The sequence below is a fragment of the Nerophis ophidion genome, linkage group LG26, assembly GCF_033978795.1.
Source record: "Nerophis ophidion isolate RoL-2023_Sa linkage group LG26, RoL_Noph_v1.0, whole genome shotgun sequence".
NCBI classification, from domain to species: Eukaryota; Metazoa; Chordata; class Actinopteri; order Syngnathiformes; family Syngnathidae; genus Nerophis; species Nerophis ophidion.
Window position 1 is genome coordinate 14,576,395 of NC_084636.1, and position 23,190 is coordinate 14,599,584.

The 23,190-nt window shown below is 40.0% G+C and overlaps 1 protein-coding gene across 3 annotated transcripts in view; it reads right to left on the reverse strand.

The window, feature by feature from the left end:
• fryl (furry homolog, like) overlaps positions 1–22,110 on the reverse strand; it is a 165,201-nt gene extending 143,091 nt beyond the window's left edge. For all 3 annotated transcript variants that reach the window (XM_061888409.1, XM_061888408.1, XM_061888406.1), the window contains exons 1-2: positions 21,559–22,110; positions 20,907–20,966 (exon numbers count right to left, since the gene is read on the reverse strand). In XM_061888409.1, coding sequence (XP_061744393.1) covers positions 20,907–20,966; positions 21,559–21,856 — 358 coding nt within the window. In that variant the 5' untranslated portion in view covers positions 21,857–22,110. The remainder of the gene's footprint in view (positions 1–20,906; positions 20,967–21,558) is intronic.
• Positions 22,111–23,190: the final 1,080 nt, after the last annotated feature.

The following is a 23,190-nucleotide window of genomic DNA, read 5'->3' on the forward strand; positions in this document are numbered from 1 at the left end:
CCCCTTTTAATTTCCTGTGCAGGGTCATTGACGATCTCTGTTATCGTCGATAAACTAAAAAGGTGGGTTTATCTCCAAACTCGGCCCAGATTCCCTCTGGATTGTCACATAATATGTCAAAATGAACCATGGGACATTGGTCTCTTCTCCTGTTGGTGCAAAAAAAGATAAACAGAGAGAAGGTTTGGTGCATGTCTGAATTCCAGCATCAAGGCTAGGATTGTGGACCGTAGACAGTTTAAAACCCCAATCCTAGGGGTGTAATGGTACGTGTATTTGTATGGAACCGTTTCGGTACGGGGGTTTCGGTTCGGCATGCGGGCGTACCGAACAAGTTCGGAAGCGGAAGTCTTCACAAGCTGCTCTGCTTTCTGCCTCTGTCTCTGCCTCATTGTCCCGCCCACACAACCATCTGATTGGTTACATACAAAGCCAATCAGCAGTGCGTATTCAGAGCGATGTAACAGCCAATCAGCAGTGCGTATTCAGACTTCAGAACGATGTAGTCAATGCTTTAGCGTCGAGCAGATATTCGTCTAGCAGGGGAGGAGCGGACTCTACCCAAATTATACTAAACACTTCCGACTCTTCCCAAATTATACTAAACACTTCCCAGTCACAACTATTACAAACATCTCTATGAGCCCGTTGACCTTCTAGAAACTTAAACTGCAGCTCAGCTCGCTCACAGTATAGGCTTGATATGAAGGCTAATTAGCTTTTAGCGTAACGTTAGCTAATTTTTCTGTGTGTGCATGTGAGTGTGCGTGTGTGTGCGCGTGTGCGTGTATTAGGGGCAGCAAAGCCCTGTCTGTCTGTTATTTCATTGAACTCCATTGTGTTTAGGGATGAATAGTCTCTCCTATTGCAATTGTACTATTTTTCAGCTATAGTTACATGAATCATTAGTAATGTAGCAGCCTAGTTTTGAATAGCAGGGTCCCTGGTATCACATGTTGATAAAAATACAACATTTACATAATAAAAGTCAACTACAGGCTTCCCAAATGCTGTAGTAAATTAAGCATGATGAGTTGACATTAAACAGTTTCAATGGAAACTGTTTAATGTTAAACTTTTTATATGTAGAAGAAAGGTTTTTTCATTTTATTTAATCAAAGCAACAACTTGAGGCAGTTTAATGTGGATTAACGTGGGCAGAATTATTGTAGTATTCCCAATGTTAAAAGGATAAAGCCATTGTTTACAAATTTGGTAAATAAATAACCCAAAAATTTATATTTTGTTGATTTTTTTACTGTACCGAAAATGAACCGAACCGTGACCTCTAAACCGAGGTACGTACCGAACCTAAATTTTTGTGTACCGTTACACCCCTACCTAATCCTTAAAAATTTGCACTGGCTCCCTGTTCATTTTAGAATTGATTTAAAAATCTTGCTCTTTGTTTTTAAAGCTGTACATGGACTGGCACCTCATTATATCTCGGACCTCATCCATATTTACAATCCTGCGCGTGCTCTGAGGTCTGAGAGTCAGCTCCTGCCCGTGGTGCCCAAGACCAGACTTAAGACCAGGGGAGACAGGACCTTCTCTGTGGTCGGCCCTAAGCTCTGGAACACTCTGCCCCTCCATATTCGAACTGCTCCCACAGTGGAGTGTTTTAACTTTTGTCTTAAGACCCATTTTTATTCTCTGGCTTTTAACACTACGTGAGTTGTGTGGTCCTCTGTTGTCCTTTGTGTTTTAAAATGTTGATTTCTATTTACTGTTTTAATTGGTTTCACCATTAAAATCGTTTTTAATCATATTTATTTTGTATTGTTTTTATATGTATTTATTTTTATATTTTGTTTATATTCAGTCATTGGTGGAGCTCAGGATAGTACTTGAATGTTGTTTTTAATATTGTTGTGCGGCTTTTTGGAAACATTTTGTTGTTTAAATGTGCTATATAAATAAAGTGGATTGGATTGGATTTAAAAGTCCTGGGAACTGCGTGTTTGTAGCTTTAACGCTAATGACCTGCGTTTGCCGACTAAGCTTGAAGCTTCATGAAGCAATATCATGCAGTACAGGCCAAAAGTTTGGACACACCTCATTAGAATGCTTTTTCTTTATTTTCATGACTACCAGCTCAGTGGCATAGTGGTTATAGTGTTTGCGCTGCTGAGACTGGTAGGTTGTGAGTCATACCAAAGTTTACAAAAAAATGGGAACCGTTGCCTCCCTGCTTGGCACTCAGCATCAAGGGTTGGAATTGGGGTTTAAATGATTGCCGGGCGGGGCCACCGCTACTGCTCACTGCTCCCCTCAACTCATGGGTGAGAGATGAGTCAAATGCAGAGGATAATCTCACCACGCCCAGAGTGTGTGTGACAATATTGGGACTTTATCCATGCGGACTGGACACTGGCCAAGTTAGTTGGAGGCCAAGAGTGGAGTCGGCTCTCTTAGTTGCTTTGTTGGGTCTACTCCTGTCTCTGGCCATGCTCCCTCCACCCCAGCAGACGATGGCGTGGAAAACCACTGAGGCCACCACAGTGTATATATTTTTTTTTTACCCCTTTTACCTCCTTATTGTTTACCTGTATCTCACCTTTTTTGTAAAGAGCGCCGGAAGTTCACAGACCCGTCAGCGATCCTGTTCTGTCTTCCTGAAGTGGTTCATCCTGCTCTGTCTCCCTGTGATGTTTGTCTAACCTTAAATGGGATTGTGCTGAAAATTTTAATTTCCCCTAGGGGATTAATAAAGTATTCCTGATTCTGATTCTGAACTTTAACTTTATTTACATTTTGGATTGTCACTGAAGGCATCAAAACTGTTACACCTGTGACGTGAAAACATTTTCAGGTGACTACCTCTTGAAGCTCACAAAGAGAATGCCAAGAGTGTGCAAAACAGTAATCAGAGCAAAGGGTTTGAAGAAACTAGAATATTAAACATGTTTTTGGCTATTTCACCTTTTTTTGGTTAAGTACATAACTTCTGATCACTACTGCCTAGTTCCTCTTGTTATATTCTTACTTTTACTGTTATAGTTTTATTCTTATGTTTGCTTTTTATTTTGATTCTTATTGTAATATTTTTCTATTTTATTTTAATTTATACCCCCATTATTTACTTTTTAAATTTTATCTCAATTCTGTACATTGCTGCTGGAATTTTAATTTTCCTGAGGGAACTCTCCTGATGGAATCAATAAAGTACAATCTATCTATAGCTATCTAACTCCAAACGTGTTCAATCATGGTTTTGATGCCTTCAGTGACAATCTACAATGTAAATAGTCATGAAAATAAAGAAAACGCATTGAATGAGAAGGCGTGTCCAAACTTTTGGCCTGTACAGTACACTTTATTTACTTTTTATTTATTAGGCTGTCAAACAATAAAAACATTTAATCACGATTAATCACATTATCCAAAGTTAGCAATTAATTATTTGCGATTAATTGCAGATAATATTTTTTTCTTTAACAAGTGTACCTCAGATCATTTAAGTTCAATACGGCACTGAACAATTTCTTTACTTTATTAGCTATATTAGCTATAATAGCCTATTATCAAAATGACAGAAATGTAATATTTATTCTACACATTTTTACAACATTAGAAACCATTTGTAAATCAGAGGCTACTCAGAAGGTGATATAACTCCTGGGAATTACCGGCTTTTAATGGCCAAAGGTATATGTGTGTGTCCAAGTTAAAGGAAACGACAGGCTGTCTTCTTTTAATAGATTTATTACAATCTTTGGCATGCTAGGTAATTTTTGCCGTGGTCTGGAACAACGTGGCACACCAACAACTATCTCAGTGGCCTAGTGGTTAGAGTGTCCGCCCTGAGATCGGTAGGTTGTGAGTTCGGACCCCGGCCGAGTCATACCAAAGACTATAGAAATGGGACTCATTACCTCCCTGCTTGGCACTCAGCATCAAGGGTTTGAATCGGGGATTAAATCACCAAAATTGATTCCTGGGCGCGGCACCGCTGCAGCCCACTGCTCCCCTCACCTCCCAGGGGGTGATCAAGGGTGATGGGTCAAATGCAGAGAATAATTTCGCCACACCAAGAGTGTGTGTGACAATCGTTGGTACTTTAACTTTAACTATCTGAAATGCAGCCAATGTTACATACAGATAATGTGTCATGAGACATGCAAAACTAAATTTGAAAAAAATGATGCAAGTAAAGGATATTAAATGAGCTCAAATATACCTACAAATGAGGCATAATGATGCAATATGTACATACAGCTAGCCTAAATAGCATGTTAGCATTGATTAGCTTGCAGTCATGGTCTGAACAAATATGCCTGATTCGCTCTCCAACAAGCACAGCATAAAACTTTTGGTGGACAAAGTGAGAGAAAGAAGGAGTGGAATATTTTACATGTAAACAAACTGTTGCGTTTGTATTTTTTCCCCATTTTTTCCATTTTCAATCCTTTTTTAAAAAAATGCTCCAGGGAGCCACTAGGGCGGCACTAAAGAGCTGACCTCTGGTGTAACCTAACATGCATATTTTTGGAATGTGCAAGGAACTCGAGAACCAAATAAAAACCACGCACACACATGGAGAACATGCAAACCCCACACAGAGACATCCAAACGTATGTTGTAACCCAAATCTCCCGATCTCCTGATTGCGTGGCCTATGCTAACCATTGCAGCATCATTACCGACCTTCCATCCATCCATTTTCTGCCGCTTTGTCCCTTTCGGGGTCGTAGGTGGTGCTGGTGCCTATCTCAGCTGCATTTCGGGCGGAAGGCGGCGTTCACCCTTGACAAGTCACCACCTCATCACAGGGCCAACACAGATAGACAGAAAACATTCACACTCACACACTAGGGCCAATTTAGTGTTCCCAATCAACCTATCCCCAGGTGCATGTTTTTGGAGGTGGCAGGAAGCCGGAGAACCTGGAGGGAACCCACGCAATCACGGGAACAACATGCAAACTCCGCACACAAAAATCCTGAGCCCGTGATTGAACTCAGGACTACTCAGGACCTTCGTATTGTGAGGCACATGCACTAACCCCTGTTCCACCGTGCTGCCCATTACCGACCAATTATATTAAAATAATGTAATGACGATTAGGTTAAGTCTGCTTTCAAACGCCTTGTAATTCCATGCATTTAAAAAAAATATCATTATAAATTTAGAGCAAATTATCAAGATCCCACGACAGTTTGGATTTTGTTATTTTCCTCAGTTTAGTATCACTTCCTTTTCTGGTGCTCTTGTCAGTTTGGTCTCTGTATTCTCCAACACCTTTACCTTTTGTTTCTTGTCCTGCCAGCACACCTGTACCATTATGGGCCATCATGTTCCCTCCTTCAGTGAGGGTTCATTATTTAGTGTATGCCAATGTTCTGTTGCCTTTTAGCTTCCTGTTAGACTGGTCTTAAATCACTTCTGCCTGGAACCTAATTAAAAGGCCTTCTGCCTGCATGACGCTTGCCTTTTCTGCATCCTGAGATCTCGACCACAAATGAGGTTTTCGTCGCATTGTGAGGGACAGCGTCCATTATCGTGGGTCCACATAGGAAGCGGCATTCGACCATACTTACTTCCTGCTGGTGACTGGGGCGCTTGTGCATTTTCCCCAACTCACAGTATAGGACGAAGGTCACACATGATGTGTGCACGTTAATTTTACATTACAAAAAATAGTGCCGTTAAAGGCGATTACTGTTAACGTGTTATTATGGCATTAACTTTGACAGTCCATCCATCCATTTTCAAACGCTTGTCCCTTTTCGGGGTCGCTGGAGTCTATCCCAGCTGCTTGTTATATATGTGTACACTTTAATGCAGTGGTTCTCAACCTTTTTTCATTTTCCACTAACCAGGTGAGAGGCATGATTTATAAACAATTAACTTTTACCAACTCAGTAGCGATGCAGCAGCGCAATAGGTCTATATGTCAATATAGCAGATTTATCTTTACACGGTAGGTCAAAAATATTTTTAATATTCTAATCAAATGCATAGTCAATTGGGTTTTGATTGATTGATTGATACTTTTATTAGTAGATTGCACAGTTCAGTACATATTCCCTACAATTGACCACTAAATGGTAACACCCGAATAAGTTTTTCAACTTGTTTAAGTCGGGGTCCACGTTAAGCAATTCATGGTACAAGTATATACTATCGGCATAATACAGTCATCACACAGGTTAATCATCATAGTATATACATTGAATTATTTACAATAATAATAATGTAATAATGTAATGAAGCAAATCCATACATCTACATCTTCATGTATTATTCACTGTTCACTGACTGTTCCATAAGTCCATCCCAGGGTAGCTGTGGCTACAAAGGAAGCTTACCACCACCAGGTGTAAATGAAAGATGGGTTTCCACTTCTCTGTGAGCGCTTTGAGTGTCCAATAATAGAAAAGCGCGATGTAAAATATAATCCATTATTATTATTATTATTATTATTTTTATTACTGTTACAAACGGCCCTCTCAGGGCCACCATATACCTGCAATGTGGCCCTCAATAGAAATGAGTCCAACACCCCTGCTTTAAAGCCTCAATGCATATTTTAGGGAAATAAACAAAGTGAAGTGAATTATATTTTTATAGCGCTTTTTCTCTAGTAACTCAAAGCGCTTTACATAGTGAAGCCCAATATCGAAGTTACATTTAAACCAGTGTGGGTGGTACTGGGAGCAGCTGGGTAAAGTGTCTTGCCCAATGACACAACGGCAGTGACTAGGATGGCGGAAGCGGGAATCGAACCTTGAACCCTTAAGTTACTGGTACGGCCACTCTACCAACAGAGCTATTCCGCCCTTTTAAAGGCATTTCTTTATGTTACCTACCTGACGATTACTAGAAGCAACCGAATATAATTCAAAGTTTTTTTTTTAATTGATTTAAACGATTAATCAGTCTGGTGTCAGTCCATTTTGTGTTCCTCATTTCTGGGCATTTAGCTACACACGAGGGGCTATCAGTGTAGGCGCAAGATTGTTTTTACGCAAACACAATTTCTAGGAACGTCTTCAAATGTGGAAAATCCCGGGAGACTGCGACTTTCCGATCAGTGCGAGCGACAGCAACAAACATTGGTCAGCGTAAAAAATCGAACTGGTTCAAGCAAGCGTTGCCCAAGTACAACACAGCTCTATCTTGATCAACATTCATAATCACACACACACACTTTGTTGATTATTGTGGTATTCTAATCTTGTGTTGAGGGTGGTCTTTCCAGACCTTTTTCCAAGAGATCCACATGAAACCAAGTCATTTGGAGTTAAACTGTGGATTAGGTTTGCTAACAAAATATCCAAGGAAACAAGAGGGGGGGAAGACTGCAAGACACAAAAGATCTTTGTCTCGATTTGGTCCATTTCTCATCCCTCTCCCTCCCGCTGTCACATGCTCTCAACTACACAAGTTATGCAAAATGAGGCAAACAAACAACACAAGCGGACGCTTTGTGGAGCGGTGCCACTGCGATGCCTTTCAATAGAGGGCATATGATTCTTGGTAGCAATTCAGGGTTTCCCACACATTCATTTATTTGTGGCGGCCCGCCACGAAAGAATTACGGCCACCACAAAAAAATAAAAAATAAAAATAAAAATAAAAATACATTTAAAAAAAAATGTTTATTGTTTTATTTTTTTTTCCAGCTTTTGACTCGCTGGACCGCTCATAAAAGCAATGGGACTCTGTCTGTGAATGGAGCTTGTAGTTACATATTATATAAATATGTAAATATTATATAAATATGTACATAAAGTGTTGTAATTATATTCCAACTCCGCGTTCTTCTTGGTCATCGCCGCCATTATTTCCAGCAATGGTAGGCTGATTCTCCATAGTGAAGCAGGAGGCGTCTAAAGGCAACCAAGGATGTTAAAATAATGTTTAAACGTATCCATGAAAATATGGAGGAGAAGCTGCTGATGGTGTGTTTGACAGAGAAGCAGCTGGAAGAAGGAGAAGGAGATAACTTAAAAGTCCACTCTCCAAGGTAAATGCTGGACATTATTACATCACTTCATAAATTTACTGTAGTTATTTGTAGTACATTCTATTGCAGGCCTGGGCAATTATTTTGACTCGGGGGCCACATTTAGAGAAAAAAATGTGTCTAGGAACACTAATACAAAACCTCACAATAATGTCTGATTGAATGCTAAAAACGTTATGACAGACCACCTAAAAAAAATTCATGGAATTTTACACTTTTCTATGAACGATAAAACACTGAATATTTTCAACATATGAACGTCACACCCCCTCTCAATCCACATAGTTTACAATCAAGCGAAACACAACAAAAATGCAACAAACAGCAAAATATGAATGCGCAGGGTAAAATGAACCCCACATACAATCTGATATATCTGATATATCACTAAGCTTTAGAACTTTGTTGTAAAAATCTCCTTCCGCATCTGTCCCTGACACCCACATTTCAGGCTGGCCGCTCTGGAAACACTCTGTGGAAACGTTCCCCACCCACACTGCTTGGTGCCTTGTTCGAGCTGCTGTGATGTAGATTACAATACTAACTAATTAAATGACCATAGTAACTAGTATATACAGCAAAAGCACAGATTCCAACCATTGAAATAGTTTGTATAGTTCAAGACTTACGGTCAGTAGAAAACATCACTGCACATCATAATGGCAGCTACACTTTCCATCTTAACGATCTAAAATAATTATTTGGGAATGCCCGGCGGGCCAGATTGAAAAGCTTAACGGGCCGCATGTGGCCCCCGGGCCTTAATTTGCCTAGGTCTGTTCTATTGTAGTTTTCACACAATATTTATCATCTCAAAGTGGTTTTTTCTTTTCATAAGGCATGTTACATGTTAGGATGGTGGTGTTTTAGTGGGCGGACTACCAATTAAATTGGTTTCAATTCATTTCAATGAACAGCTTTTATTTGAGATACAAGTGATTTAAGAGTTTGGTGACAGAACCAATTAAGCTTGTAAGTTGAGGTACTACTGCAATGGGGGGCACTACCCCCTCCACCCAGATGGTCAAGTTATTTTTTTTTTTCTTCTATGTAGCGCCAAAGTACAACGTAAGTCTTTTGGAGATACATTTCGGATAAAACAGAAGCAAACTAAATAGCCTTCTTTTCTTTATCTTAAATACACATTGGCGTGTCATTTTTGTTTTGATATCGTCGTGCATTTATAGTTCTTCCTTGTTCTACATTTCAAGCGGCATGGCGAGTGATCGTGTTGATTATATAACCCTTTTATTTACTAGCACTTCACTTTCCGGATTATTTTGGAGTCTTTCCAGTGATTTTACTTCAATGAAAGGTGACGGTCATTAAAGAAAACTGTCGATGAGTAATCACATTTTACTATTTATATAGCTTGGCAACTTTTTCATATTTATTTATGAAACAAGAAAGATTAGAAAAAACGGTTAACGCGGCCTGACTCAGTTAAAAACTGGTTTGCAGCAGGTTGTTGCGCTGTAGCACAAAAACAAAAAACACAAATATAAGGCAACAAGGGACAACATACGTGCATCATCAGGCCTGTCAGTGCTCACAGGAGAAGCTGTCCAACAGAAACTTTCTATGTTCGAGCGAGTCACTGTTAGTGTTCATCAAAATTTCTTGCCCTTGCCCTTTACAACCAGGCAACACAAAATTGTAACCATAACTTTAGGGATGGGCGATCGTGATTCATTTGATCACGGTGATCAGCTGTAAGCATATTTCCTCGATCAAACATGGCAAAACTGTCTGTTTAGAAGTTTCCGCAGAAGTAAACAGTACAGAATAGGGTCGTACGGTATACCGGTATTAGTATAGTACCGCGACACTAATGAATACCACCTCTAAAAAGTATCGGTCCACCCGCATAGCATGTTAAAAGAGAAAGTAAGTAGATAATGAAAAAGCAAATAATTAATTGTCCACTACCTGTCCTTGATAATGTTGATAAAATAACAGAATGGAAAATGACACAATATGTTACTACATATTGTATGTTAGAGAAATTAAGCAGATATTTACAGTAAATGAACAAGTAGATGAATAAATCATTTTCTACCACTTATCCCTCAGAGTTTTGACAAAATAATAGAATGAAAAATGACACAATATGTTACTGCATATGTCAGCAGGTAAATTAGGAGCTTTTGTTTGCTTACTTTACTCCTAAAAGACAGGTTGTCTAGTATGTCCACTATTATATTTAAGGACAAACTTGCTATAAGAAACATACGTTTAATGTACCGTAAGATTATTTGTTAAAATAAAGCCAATAATGCTATTTTTTGTGGTGGCCACTATTTGGAAAAGTATCGAAATACCGTACCAAAATATTCGTGTCGGGAAAACACTAGTAGGTAGGCAACGATGCTTGCTATAATCCTGCATGGAACAATCCACCTGTGTTGACCTTGATCATGTGTGTGTCTGTGAATGTGTGTGTGTTCGTGTACGTTTGCGTGAAGGTGTGTCTGTGTGTGCAACCATCTCGTTCCGCCGTCACGAAAGTCAATCTCCTCAAAACGTAATTAATGTTAAATTAGGCCATTGGAAACTATGCACAAACAATCGCTCAAAATCCTTGACTGAACACCACAACACCACCATCACTGTTTAGTTCTCCAAAAATATATTGTTAAATTTAGCTAAAATTCAAAGATTCACATCAATACAAATGGCCCATGGAATCCTAAATAACACTGCACCAGCGCCACTTAAGCACTTTGTCCAGTTTACATCTGCTGTGACAACTAGAAACACACAAGCCTCCACCAGGGGGGAGTGTAGCGTACCCATATATAAAACATCTTTTGCACAATCAGCCTTTTCATATAAAGCTATAAAGGATTGGAACGACCTCACAACATACTTGAAATGTCTAACAGACATTTCCCGAATGAAGTTAAAAAGTGGCTTTGGAGCAATCAAAGCTACTCACACGGTCACTAAGGTGGGCACTGTGTTTGGCAGATCAACTTAATGTGTATTATATTGATCCATGACAGGATTTTTGTTGTAAATTGTGAGGTGTGTAAATTGTGAGGTTGTTTTTACAAATGATGACAGATGTTAACAAGAGCATGTATTGTCTTTGTGTGATGATGTACAGTGAGGCAAACAAGTATTTTGTCAGCCACCGATTGTGCAAGTTCTCCCACTTAAAATGATGGCAGAGGTCTGTAATTTTCATCATAGGTACACTTCAACTGTGAGAGACAGAATGTGAAAAAAAATCCAGGAATTCACATTGTAGGAATTGTAAATAATTTATTTGTAAATTATGGTAGAAAATAAGTATTTGGTCACTTCAAACAAGGAAGATCTCTGGCTCTCACAGACCTGTAACTTCTTCTTTAAGAAGCTCTTCTGTCCTCCACTCGTTACCTATATTAATGGCACTTGTTTGAACTCGTTATCTGTATAAAAGACACCTGTCCACTGCCTCAAACAGTCAGACTCCAAACTCCACTATGGCCAAGACCAAAGAGCTGTCGAAGGAAACCAGGAAAAGAATTGTAGACCTGCACCAGACTGGGAAGAGTGAATCTACAATAGGCAAGCAGCTTGGTGTGAAAAAATCAACTGTGGGAGCAATTATCAGAAAATGGAAGACATACAAGACCACTGATAATCTCCCTCGATCTGGGGCTTCACGCAAGATTTCATCCCGTGGGGTCAAAATGATCATGAGAATGGTGAGCAAAAATCCCAGAACCACACGGGGGGACCTGGTGAATGACCTGCAGAGAGCTGGGATCAAAGTAACAAAGGTTACCATCAGTACCACACTACACCGACAGGGAATCAAATCCTCCAGTGCCAGATGTGTCCCCCTGCTTAAGCCAGTGCATGTCCAGGCCCGTCTGAAGTTTGCCAGAGAGCGCAAGGATGATACAGCAGAAGATTGGGAGAATGTCAGGTGGTCAGATGAAACCAAAATAGAACTTTTTGGTATAAACTCAACTCGTCGTCTTTGGAGGAAAAATAATACTGAGTTGCATCCCAGGAACACCTTACCTACTGTGAAACATGGGGGTGGAAACATCATGCTTTGGGGCTGTTTTTCTGCTAAAGGTACAGGACGATTGATCCGTGTTAAGGAAAGAATGAATGGGGCCATGTATCGTGAGATTTTGAGCCAAAACCTCCTTCCATCAGTGAGAGCTTTGAATGGTTGACCAAATACTTATTTTCCACCGTAATTTACAAATAAATTCTTTAAAATTTCTATAATGTGAATTCCTGGATTTTTTTTCACATTCGGTCTCTCACAGTTGAAGTGTACCTATGATGAAAATTGCAGACCTCTGTCATCTTTTTTAAGTGGGAGAACTTGCACAATCGGTGGCCTACTAAATACTTTTTTGCCCTACTGTAAATGGGGTGTGGTTGTATTGTATATTATGTGTCCATGAAAGGGCATTTTATGACTTTTCTTAATTTGATTACATGCTATGGTATGATTTCATTGTCATAATTTTATTGCATGATTTTTGTACCCTTTTAATTTAGGTAGCCATGGACTGCAGATGGAAATGAGCTAGTTAGCTATTATCTGGTACAGAATATATGTCTTTGAACTTAAGGTTTCTGTGCATTGTCCTTTTAAATAAAGACTAAACTAAACTAATCTAAACTAAAGCGTGTTGTGCCGTGTCCCACTATGCAGCTGGAAGTGCAGCCCAGAAGAACTAAATAAAATAAAATAAAAAGACTAACACTAGCATAGAAATTGAAACATTGAAAAGAAGCAGCAACTTTAGTTTCACTATATGCTGCAGCTGACCAGTAATCCTGCCCCGAATGCTGACTTGCAGGCACTCAGAGAATGTCTATGTGACTGTATTGGTTTTCTTTGAATTGGTTTTAGTATGAATCTTATACTATATTACTCTTGGTGTTGGCACCACCAATTATTGGATCAATCCACCTTCTGACATGTTGAGTACTGACTGAGACAGTACTCCTGACAGTTGCTGCTATATTATCTTCTCTCTAGATTCTTAACAATGTATTTGTGAATTTCCTGTTAATAGATGGATCTTTATTTTAGTCATTGCGCAAGTACAACAAAATACCTGCTTATTTTCTGCTGCTACATGGTTGGTTCCATCTACGTTTCTTAAAAGTTTACTCAGTACTTATTTCTTCTGTTGTTTCAAGCATGCCTGTTCTTGCTTGCTCTTGGTGTGTAACATGTCCTGCCATGTCCTAATACTGGATAAAAAATACTCAAGCTATTAAGAATTGCAGTTCATTTCTCGAATTGGAGTTGATTATCAATCATTTAAGGGAGCGGCTCCACACAGTATATGGAGAAACACAATTAGCTGCTTGTTAGCCGGGGACTAAAAATACATACAATATCAGCCAATGGCGATTGGCGTTTTGGGTCGGCAGTGAAAGGCATTAATCGGCAATGGTGATAACATACTGTTTTCCACGCAAAGAAATTGTCCAATACTGAAAGATCGGCACATCCCACACTGCAAAAACTGAAATCTTGTAAGATTAAATATCTCAAATAAGCGTGATATTTGCTTATTTTGTGTCTGATAAGATCATTCTTCTCACTAAGCAGATTTTATGTTGGTGTTTTACTTGTTTCAAGTGTTTTGGTCCTAAATGATCTCAGTAAGATATTACAGTTTGTAGCTGAGATTTTATGACCTATATTCAGTAAAACATGCTTGAAACTAGAATTTTAACTGTTGCAAAGCTGTGTCGTCAACAAACACAAGTAAAAAATTACTTTTTCAAAGTAATAATTTCTTATTTCATGATTCTGACAAAATTGTGTCTCATAATTAAAACAGATGGCAGCCAAATGGACTTTGCTGAAATGAAACAATAGAAAATACGTACTCATATAGTAGAACAGTTGGCACAGTACAGTAAACTGAGAGTTAATATTTAAACATTTAAAATTTCAAACAATTTTGAACAGAGAGAGTTCGTGCACATTCAGATAAATTCTTCAAAATTACAATTAAAAAAAAATTGGCTGGGGGGCCGGGCAGTATGTATGCACACTAATTGACTGAAAGAGCACGCACTTGGCCGATTATGTCATGTTGTCGATGGAAAAATTTATTTTTAGACCATATGATTTGCCTGAGCGGATAGGAGACCCCAACAGTAACAAGCGGTTGCCTTTCCATTAAGAACAATAAAATAGTTTTTAGTATAAGTTTGCTGGTTTCAAGAAATGTAATGCCGAGCGCCTATCAATATGTCAAGATAATGGCACTAACGTTTACTTAAAGGTCTACTGAAGCCCACTAGTACCGACCACGCAGTCTGATAGTTTATATATAAATGATGAAGTATTAACATTGCAACACATGCCAATACGGCCGGTTTAGTTTACTAAATTACAATTTAAAATTTCTCGCAGAGTTTCTTGTTGAAAACGTCGCGGAATGATGACTCGTATGATGACGCGTGCGCGTGACGTCTCGAGTTGTAGCGGACATATTAGCCCAGCACCACACACGGCTAAAAGTCGTCTCTTTTCATCGCATAATTACACAGTATTTTGGACATCTGTGTTGCTGAATCTTTTGCAATTTGTTCAATTAATAATGGAGACTACAAAGAAGAATGCTGTTGGTAGAAAGCGTGGGATTGCAGCTGCCATTAGCAACCGAAACAAAGCTGGTGTTTGTTTGTTTGTTGTGAAGCTTTAATATGGAACAGAGTGGTCAAGCGAACATGTGTCTCTACCACATGTCAACCGGCAAGTTTTTGGATGAGAAAATTGTGATATTAAGTCAGAGACTTGAGCGGAGTTTGCGTCCTCCTGCAACAGCTGTCAAAAAGGCAGCTGTGACTTTCTTGGCTCCTCCATATGGTTTCCCTCAGAGACACTGGCGGTCAACGCAGCCCTCCGACTTTCAGGTATGACTTTATAATCTCACTAAAACACTAGTAACAGAATAAGCAGATAAGGGATTTTCCAGAATAATCCTAGTAAATGTGTCTAATAACATCTGAATCGCTCCCACTGCCGTTGCCTTTTTTTTCCTTCTAGTGCTTCACTCTTACTTTCCTCATCCACGAATCTTTCATCCTTGCCCAAATTAATGGGGAAATCGTTGCTTTCTCGGTCCGAATCGCTCTTGCTGCTGGTGGCTATGATTATAAACAATGTGAGGATGTGAGGACCCCTACAACCCGTGACGCCACGCGCACATTGTCTGCTACTTCCGGTACAAGCAAGGCTTTTTTATTAGCGACCAAAAGTTGCGAACTTTATCGTCGATGTTCTCTACTAAATCCTTTCAGCAAAAATATGGCAATATCACGTAATGATCAAGTATGACACATAGAATGGACCTGCTATACCCGTTTAAATAAGAAAATCTAATTTCAGTAGGCCTTTAATTTAATAATATTTTTTAATATATTGACCAAAAAGGTCTCTTTTTTTTCTACCACGAAAAGTGCACTTGTTATCAGTGAGAATATACTTATTTTAAGGTATTTTTGGGTCATTTGAGGTTAGCTAATTTTACTTGTTTTGAAAAGTCTTGACAAGCCAAATTTTCTTGTTCTATTGGTAGATAATTTTGCTTAGTTCAAATAAAATACCCTTAATTTTGGTTTGGGTTTTTTCTTGTTTTCGAACACTGACTTTTTGCAGTGCATTACTATAGCTTGGCTCAGCTCAACTGCCATGCCAGCGCTGACACAGACCTATGTTAGAGACGGGTCGTTTGATTTATTTACCAGATTAATTTTAAGGCCCGCATTCCAGAAAAGACCCACCCCTGTTGAAGAATGCAGGTGGTGGGGGAGAAAATACATGTGATTGGACCAAACAGAGGCAAGCTCGAGTTAAACACCCTTTCAAGGAACCTAAGGACGCTTGAACGCAGTATTTAATGAGGTAATAGTCTGATTATTGTGAGAGTGCAAACACGCCTGTCAGAAAAATAAATACTTCTCCTTCAAAACATGGGCGACGTCATGTGTGTGAACCTGAAACAAAAGACACCGTATTATGAGAGCCATTATCAGCAGAGCAGTTAACCCTCAAACATGTAGAGACGTCTGCGGGAACTGTTTTCTGTAAACCAGCTCGGTTGTTTAAGGAATGCAGAGGAGTAACCAACAACATCGCTCTGTCTGGGAAACATTCGAGCTTGGCGCTAGACAACTTCAAACATACATGACTTCCGGGTGAAGGTAGAAGGAGAATGAGGCGAATGGGAGGGGGGTCACAAAAACAACCTCTGAGGTCAAATCATTTCATGTAAGTGCACATCAGAGGGTAGTTGCTCTATGATTCCTCGAGCAGACGCAGTGATTGTGACTGACAGTGACACACTGCAGCCCGTATAAGTGGAGCTGTTCCTCCCTGAAGCCCAAAGGGTAGGAGTATGTATTTCCTGTCCTGGGACTCTCTGGAGGGCAGCGGTAGGAACAATAATCGATCAGAGCTGCAATTCAATCCTTGAGCTCCCTAGTGATTCCTGGGTTGCAGAGGACGCAACATTTAGATCAGTCACATCCGTTCTACGGCAAGTCTTCAACTGACACAAGCTAATGCTATGTTCATATTACCATTATTTATCAGTATTTATTAGCAGTAAAACTCCTGACCAGAGATGCGCGGTTTGCGGTCTCATCCACGGAGTCCGCGGATAAACCGCGGGTCGGGCGGGTGACATGACGAAAAAATTGATTTTAATTAAATTCGGGTGGGTGGCGGTTGAACCATCCGGAAATATTTAATATACATGATTCTGGGATTGGTATCCTTTACCATTCAAAGGGCTATTTAAGACCCGTGTCAAGCGGGGTTGGGGGCGCGGGGGTGTAAAATATATTCAGGAAGTGTCAGGGATAAAAAGGATTCTGGGTATTTGTTGTGTTGCGTTTATGTTGTGTTAATGTGTTAGTCAATCTTGTTTACGTGTGGCTTCACAGCGTGGCGCATATTAGTAAGTGTTAAAGTTGTTTATATCACAACCATCAGTGTACTCTGTGTCACCTAGTATGCCGTTCAATCTTGTACGTGTGATTGCGGAAGCTGACACAACATGTTACCGGACTAACAATCGGTTTGTACATGTTGTTGAAGATGTCAAAAGCAATGGCTTCACAACTCACCCTTATTCTTGTCATCAGGGTGAACGCCAATTGGATATTCGCGAGAACGTTAGCGGCTCCAATTGTCTTCATTACTCTGTGAACCGGGTTTAAATAGCCCTGTGAGTGGTAAAGGTGACCTACCTCTGATGTATTTCAGCGGGCGGGTGGCGGGCGGTTGCAGTTCTGATAAAGTGTTGGTTCGGGTGAACGGCGGGTGGATGACGACTTTGGTGATGCGGTTGCGGATGACATAATTGCCTATCCGCGCATCTCTACTCCTGACGGTTAGTATAAACGTTTTAAATGATTAAAAAGCTGTGATTGATAACTGCCTTTTGATAAACTCACAGACTGACTGGTACCAGCTAGCGACCATTAATGCTAACATGAAAACAAGAGACATTAACAGCTTTTACCATTAGGAAAATACACAATATACAGTGTTTCCTCCAGAATATTTGTTAGTTATGGTGGTGTCTCTCCAGGGGAAGGCGGAAGCGGGCAGAGAAGGCAATGTACGATATATATCTATATATTTTTTCCGTAAAGCAAAAAGAAAACAGTCCTAGTTGCCTGAGATTCTATGTCATTATTTTGACTTCGTAAATATTGACTTACTAAGAAAAAATAATGACTAAGTCAAATAATGACTTAATGTAAATAGCGGAAGAGTTAAAAGTGGGGCCACATGCAGACATATGCTCAAACCATTATTCTTAATTTATTACAGCATTTGGGAAGCTGTAACAGCCGACTGCTGATTGGCTTATACATGGCAAGGCAAGGCAACTTTATTTGTATAGCACTTTTTATACACAAGGCAGACAACAAAGTGAAATGAGAGAAAACAAAAGCAAAATTAAAACGCAGACAATAAAAATAAAAACACTGCGGACGTTAAGAGTTAAAAGTTTAAAAGATTTAGCTGAAAGCTAAGGTGAACATAAAAGTGTTCAGTCTAGTTTTAAAAGTAGTCAGAGTTGGGGAAAGTCTAAAATCTTCAGGAAGTTTATTCCACCTATTTGTTGCGTAGTGACTGATTTGAGTTTACTCTGGGAACCGCCAACAGATTGGCCTCAGAAGATCTTAATGATCTAGAGGGCTTATATAGGTGGAGCATATTAGTGATATACTTCAGCCCTAGACCATGTAGTGATTTATATGTGAGCAGGAGGATTCAATTCTCTGATGTACAGGGAGCCAATGTAAAGATTTAAGAATTGGTGTAATGTGCTGACATTTTTTGGTCTTTGTTAGAACTCTAGCAGCAGCGTTCGGAACAAGCTGTAGCTGCCTGACAGTTTTTTTGGGAAGACCTGCAGGGAGACCATTATAATCGTCTAGCCTACTGGTAATAAAGGCCTGTACAAGTTTTTCTAAGTCATGAGCTGACATGAGCCCTCTAAGTCTTGTTACATTTTTGAGGTGATCGTAGGCCGATTTTGTTACTGATTTGATGTGACTGTCAAAATGTAAATCAGAATCTAAAACATGCGCTCTGATTGGCGGTTACCGCTCTGCTTGTAACCAATCCAGCCGCCGACTTCCTTTTCCCTCGTAGAAGAAGAAGCGCGCGGTGCATGCTGGGATATATGACTGCGGGAGGCGTGGCGTTTCTGTGTGTTTATGTAAAGACCCCAAAATGGCTCCTATTAAGAGACACGCTTACGACGCAAAGTTTAAACTCAAGGCGATCAGTCACACAGTAGAACACGGGAATAGAGCGACACTGACTCGTTTAATGACGACTTCGAAGAGACGGAGCCGGGCATGTTGGATGCCGTATTCGCCCAACTATTTGATTCGAACACTGAAGAAGAAGAATTTGAGGAATTCGTGGATGAGGAATAACTTAAAAAAGTGAGCTTTACATGTTTATTTTGTGTGTTGTGTGACATTATCGTTTGAGCAACGTTGAGTTATTGATGTATTATTGCTTTGCACTATTTCGAGTGTTACTATATTGTGATTGCACTAATGTTTGATTTACCGTAACAGTATCAGACTGTTTTTTAAGTGTTTATTAAATCGGGGAAAATAATAAAACAGCTGTTCATTAATTTTGGGAGTGAACGGAGTTGTCAGAACACTGGTTTGTAATCTATTAATAAAGTTTGACTGACCTATCTGACTGTTTTGTTGACACTTTACTTTTAGCGCAGCTCCATCTAAACGATGCATAACGTAACCCCAGCCTCTACTGTAGCATCTATTCTATGCGCTAATAATGCGGTGCGCCTTATATATGAACAAAATTTTAAAATAGGCCATTCATTGAAGGTGCGCCTTATAATCCGGTGCGCCTTATAGTGCGGAAAATATGGTTAGTTAGTTTACCAAAACTGTATTTATTAAACAGTGGCACAAACAGTCATGTCATTTCCAAAACAGAAAGTGCAAGATTGACAGACATTTTAAAACAAACTATTAGTGCACTTTTGTGCATGATGTCACTTTAATGACAAATCAAAACAACACTAAATTAAAGTGCACTTTTTGTACAGAACGCCACTACAATAGTTAAAAACAGGTGAAGTGCACTTTTGTGCATGATGTCACACAAGATATTTCAATAACTGTCAAATAAAAATGAGCTGCATAATAGGAAATCAAATAGTGTATGTCCTTCGCAATGTGGTAGGTTCCTGCGGACGTTATCTCCTTCTGTTGATTTTTAATTTTTTTAAATGGTGTTGATCTGGAAATGGTTGCTTGGGCATTTTGTTGGTGTGGCACCGGCCGGAGATGTTGACATGCGGAGTTTCAAGCACTCTTTATTCTATAGCGGGTGACTTTTCAAATGATGCTACAAATTAGCAATGCTGCTACTTTTTGTAGCAACGCTTTTGCAGCATAATTGTTCAACATATTCCCGCTTTAAGCCAAACCACCGCCAGACGATGGACCCCGTGATGTTTTTCCTGGGAACTAATTCTTCCTTAACCAGATTCGCAACTTCTCTTTCTCGTATTACCACTCGCACCGCACCGCTAGCACAACAGCTAATGTTACCATGCCGCTACCTCTCTGCTGGGCGACGGCGTGTGACATTGCACGCGTGACAACATGTGAGGTATGTAACAAGGTGCGCTTGTTTTACCGCTCTGTGAGAAGGAGAGACAAGAAAGAGTGATAAACGCCCACAGTGTAATGCCTGCAGCTAAAAGTAACTGTGTGAGAACGTATACTCGAATATCACAAAAAAGTCATTTTCTATATCGCACGGAGACAAACCCGCGATGTATGGAGTATATTCCATATATCGCCCAGCCCTAAATGAAAGACTCAATTTTGGATCGAATCGTTTGGGTGGACCTACTCTCAAAAGTTAGGAAGATGACAGATTTTACTCACGTTTAGATGGGACACATCACTGTGTAAATATACAGTCAATACACAAACTGGACTCGGGTTCTTGGTCCTGCAGTGTAAATCTACCCCAAGTCATACTCAACACATACAACGCAAGCCCGGTTCAAAGTGAAACCACTTCCAAAAAAAAGATAAACAAATTCCTTGACTCCCCATTACCGAACATAAAGCCTGCTGCACCCATTTATGAATTGCTTTAATTAAGCCGTGCCCAAAACCTGCGCTGCTGTGGTACGTCTAGTGACAGCAAAATGTGTGCACAAAAAGGACAAATGGCAACAAGAAAGTTAGCGCCAATTTAAAAGCCAACTCAGGCTAAGCCAGTTCTGCAAAGGGAGTGGTGCTCTCACCTCACAAAAGGCAAGTTATTCTTCGGTATGAACAAATCACGCTGCCATGTGACCCTTTTGTTTTTATGTTTTCTATCCAAACTGCAACTTTTTTTTAAAGCAGAACTCACCCTTGTGGATACGACGAGCATGCTGCAAAATGTTGGTTTTTGTAAATTGTTGGAGGTTTTCTGGTTGGAAAGAAGAAGGAAAACAAGGATTTAAAATTGGCTCTAACCTATCACCCAAAATATAAACTTCAGCATAGGGGCTGTAAACAAGAAGCATCACATGAGCATAGCGTCACTTTTTTTTTGTATTTACCAACAACAATATTAGCATATTAGCATGAATTTGCTTTTTGCTGGGGGAAGGAATTACAGCATCAAATCTGAACATGAGTAGAGAATATGTGCATTCATTTAGAAATTCACTATTTATAATACAGTCTATAGCTGTCAACACAGAAAACACTGAGTGTGTTGTAAAAACATTGGCACTTTTTGGCTATGACAGGCTTTCTAAAATCTGGCAAGGGGGATTTTCAAGGCAAGTATGTCAACAAGATGCTGTACAAGCAGCAGATATCTAGGCCAACACTTCCTCCTCCTGCAGGGTCAACAATAGTCTTATCTGCAAATCAAGACGCAATACAAACAGATGCAGCAAAGGCAAAAAGTGGACAATTGAGGTCTATGCAGAATAAAATGCACATTATTGACCGCTGTGGTGACTACTTTTTTGACAAAGAACTACAGCATCAATCGACTTAGTCAGTCATACCTTTGAGGCGCGTTTTGCTAATGCGGTGAGGCCTGGAGGACACATTGACCGGATCAGCCTCTACTGCTGGTACTTCTGGATGCTCCTCAATACATTGTCCCCTAGCTAACCGGCCTGGTCTCCTCATGCGAAGGAGCAGTGAAGTAGGGTCCCGTGGCAAAGCGGCCGCTACATTCTCATGGGGACCATCACCACTGGCAACCTGGCTCCCACCGGGAACCCGGTTCTTTAAAAACTCCATGTTCAACCTCCCTGTCTTTCGCTCAGGCGCACCGTCCAACAGCTTGTGCCATGCCATTGTCCCATTCTAGCTAGATGTCCTTCTCAGCTGTCTCGGATGACGACCAGCGGTCAGCAGATAAAGGCGCACGCCACCAGCAGCGTCCACCGTCGCCAACCTGAAAGGCCATGTGTGAGCCCGGAGAGTTGCTGTGCAAGTTGCCTGCACTCCTTAAAAGTTGCTTGTCTGGACTAACTAGTAGCTGACATACTTGACAGCGAGCGAGGAACTCCCTGCGCTCCGAAAGCCACCTGTCAGTCAGAGTGAGGCGAGAACGGAAACAGTCATGGCACTGTTTTTTTTTTGTGTCCCGCGGTGATGTCACTGTTTGTGGGCGGGGCCAAGACAGACAGCAAGGTACTATATCTGGGGTGGGACACAGACATGTTTCGCAGGAGATAAAGCCAGGACAGGTCACAGGCCAATCCCAACAGAGACGACACTGGCCACGCCCTCCTTAGCCTGCATAGCGTGGCGCCGAGGGAGGAGAAAGATTGACAGACACTATGAGAAGTAGGAAAGCATCATAAAGCAAGCTAAACTTGTCCGCCTGCATGGGCTGATAGTCTCTTATCACTGCCGGTGCATCTTGCTAGCTTGTTAGCAGTCATACAGAAGCACCAATGCTTGTTTACTTCCATGCATGAAAACAAAGTTTCCACTTCTGCACAGCAGGAGTTATTCAGGAAGTAAAAGAACCAATAGAAACGAACTGCTGTGCTCTGCCTGACTGCCGCAAACTTTCAAACTGCCTAAAAAAACAAATGTCCTGGGGCATTTATTGTTGAGCACCAGACATCTATTAAGAAAGTTGGACAATTTCATAAGAGTAATGCATTAAGTAGGGTGGGGCGGCAATTACTTGTAAAATGCATATACAGAAGAAAAATACGTAAGGTCAGGAAAAAACACAGAGGCTATATTATCCCTACAAGCCTGTTTTATATATATATATATATATATATATATATATATATATATATGTGTGTGTGTGTCTTAATTGGATTATCCAGAGAATAGTGCTCGATACCGTGGTAGAGCGCAATATGTATGTGTGGGAAAAATCACAAGACTACTTCATCTCTACAGAACTGTTTCATGAGGGGTCCCCTCAATCGTCAGGAGATTTTTCTATTATATTATATTATATATGTATATATATATATATATATGTATATATATATATATATATATATATATATATATATATATATATATATATATATATATATATATATATATATATATATATATATATATATATAAAATGTACATGATAAACCAGGGGTAGGGAACCTGTGGCTCTTTTGATGACTGCATCTGGCTCTCGGATAAATCTTAGCTGACATTAG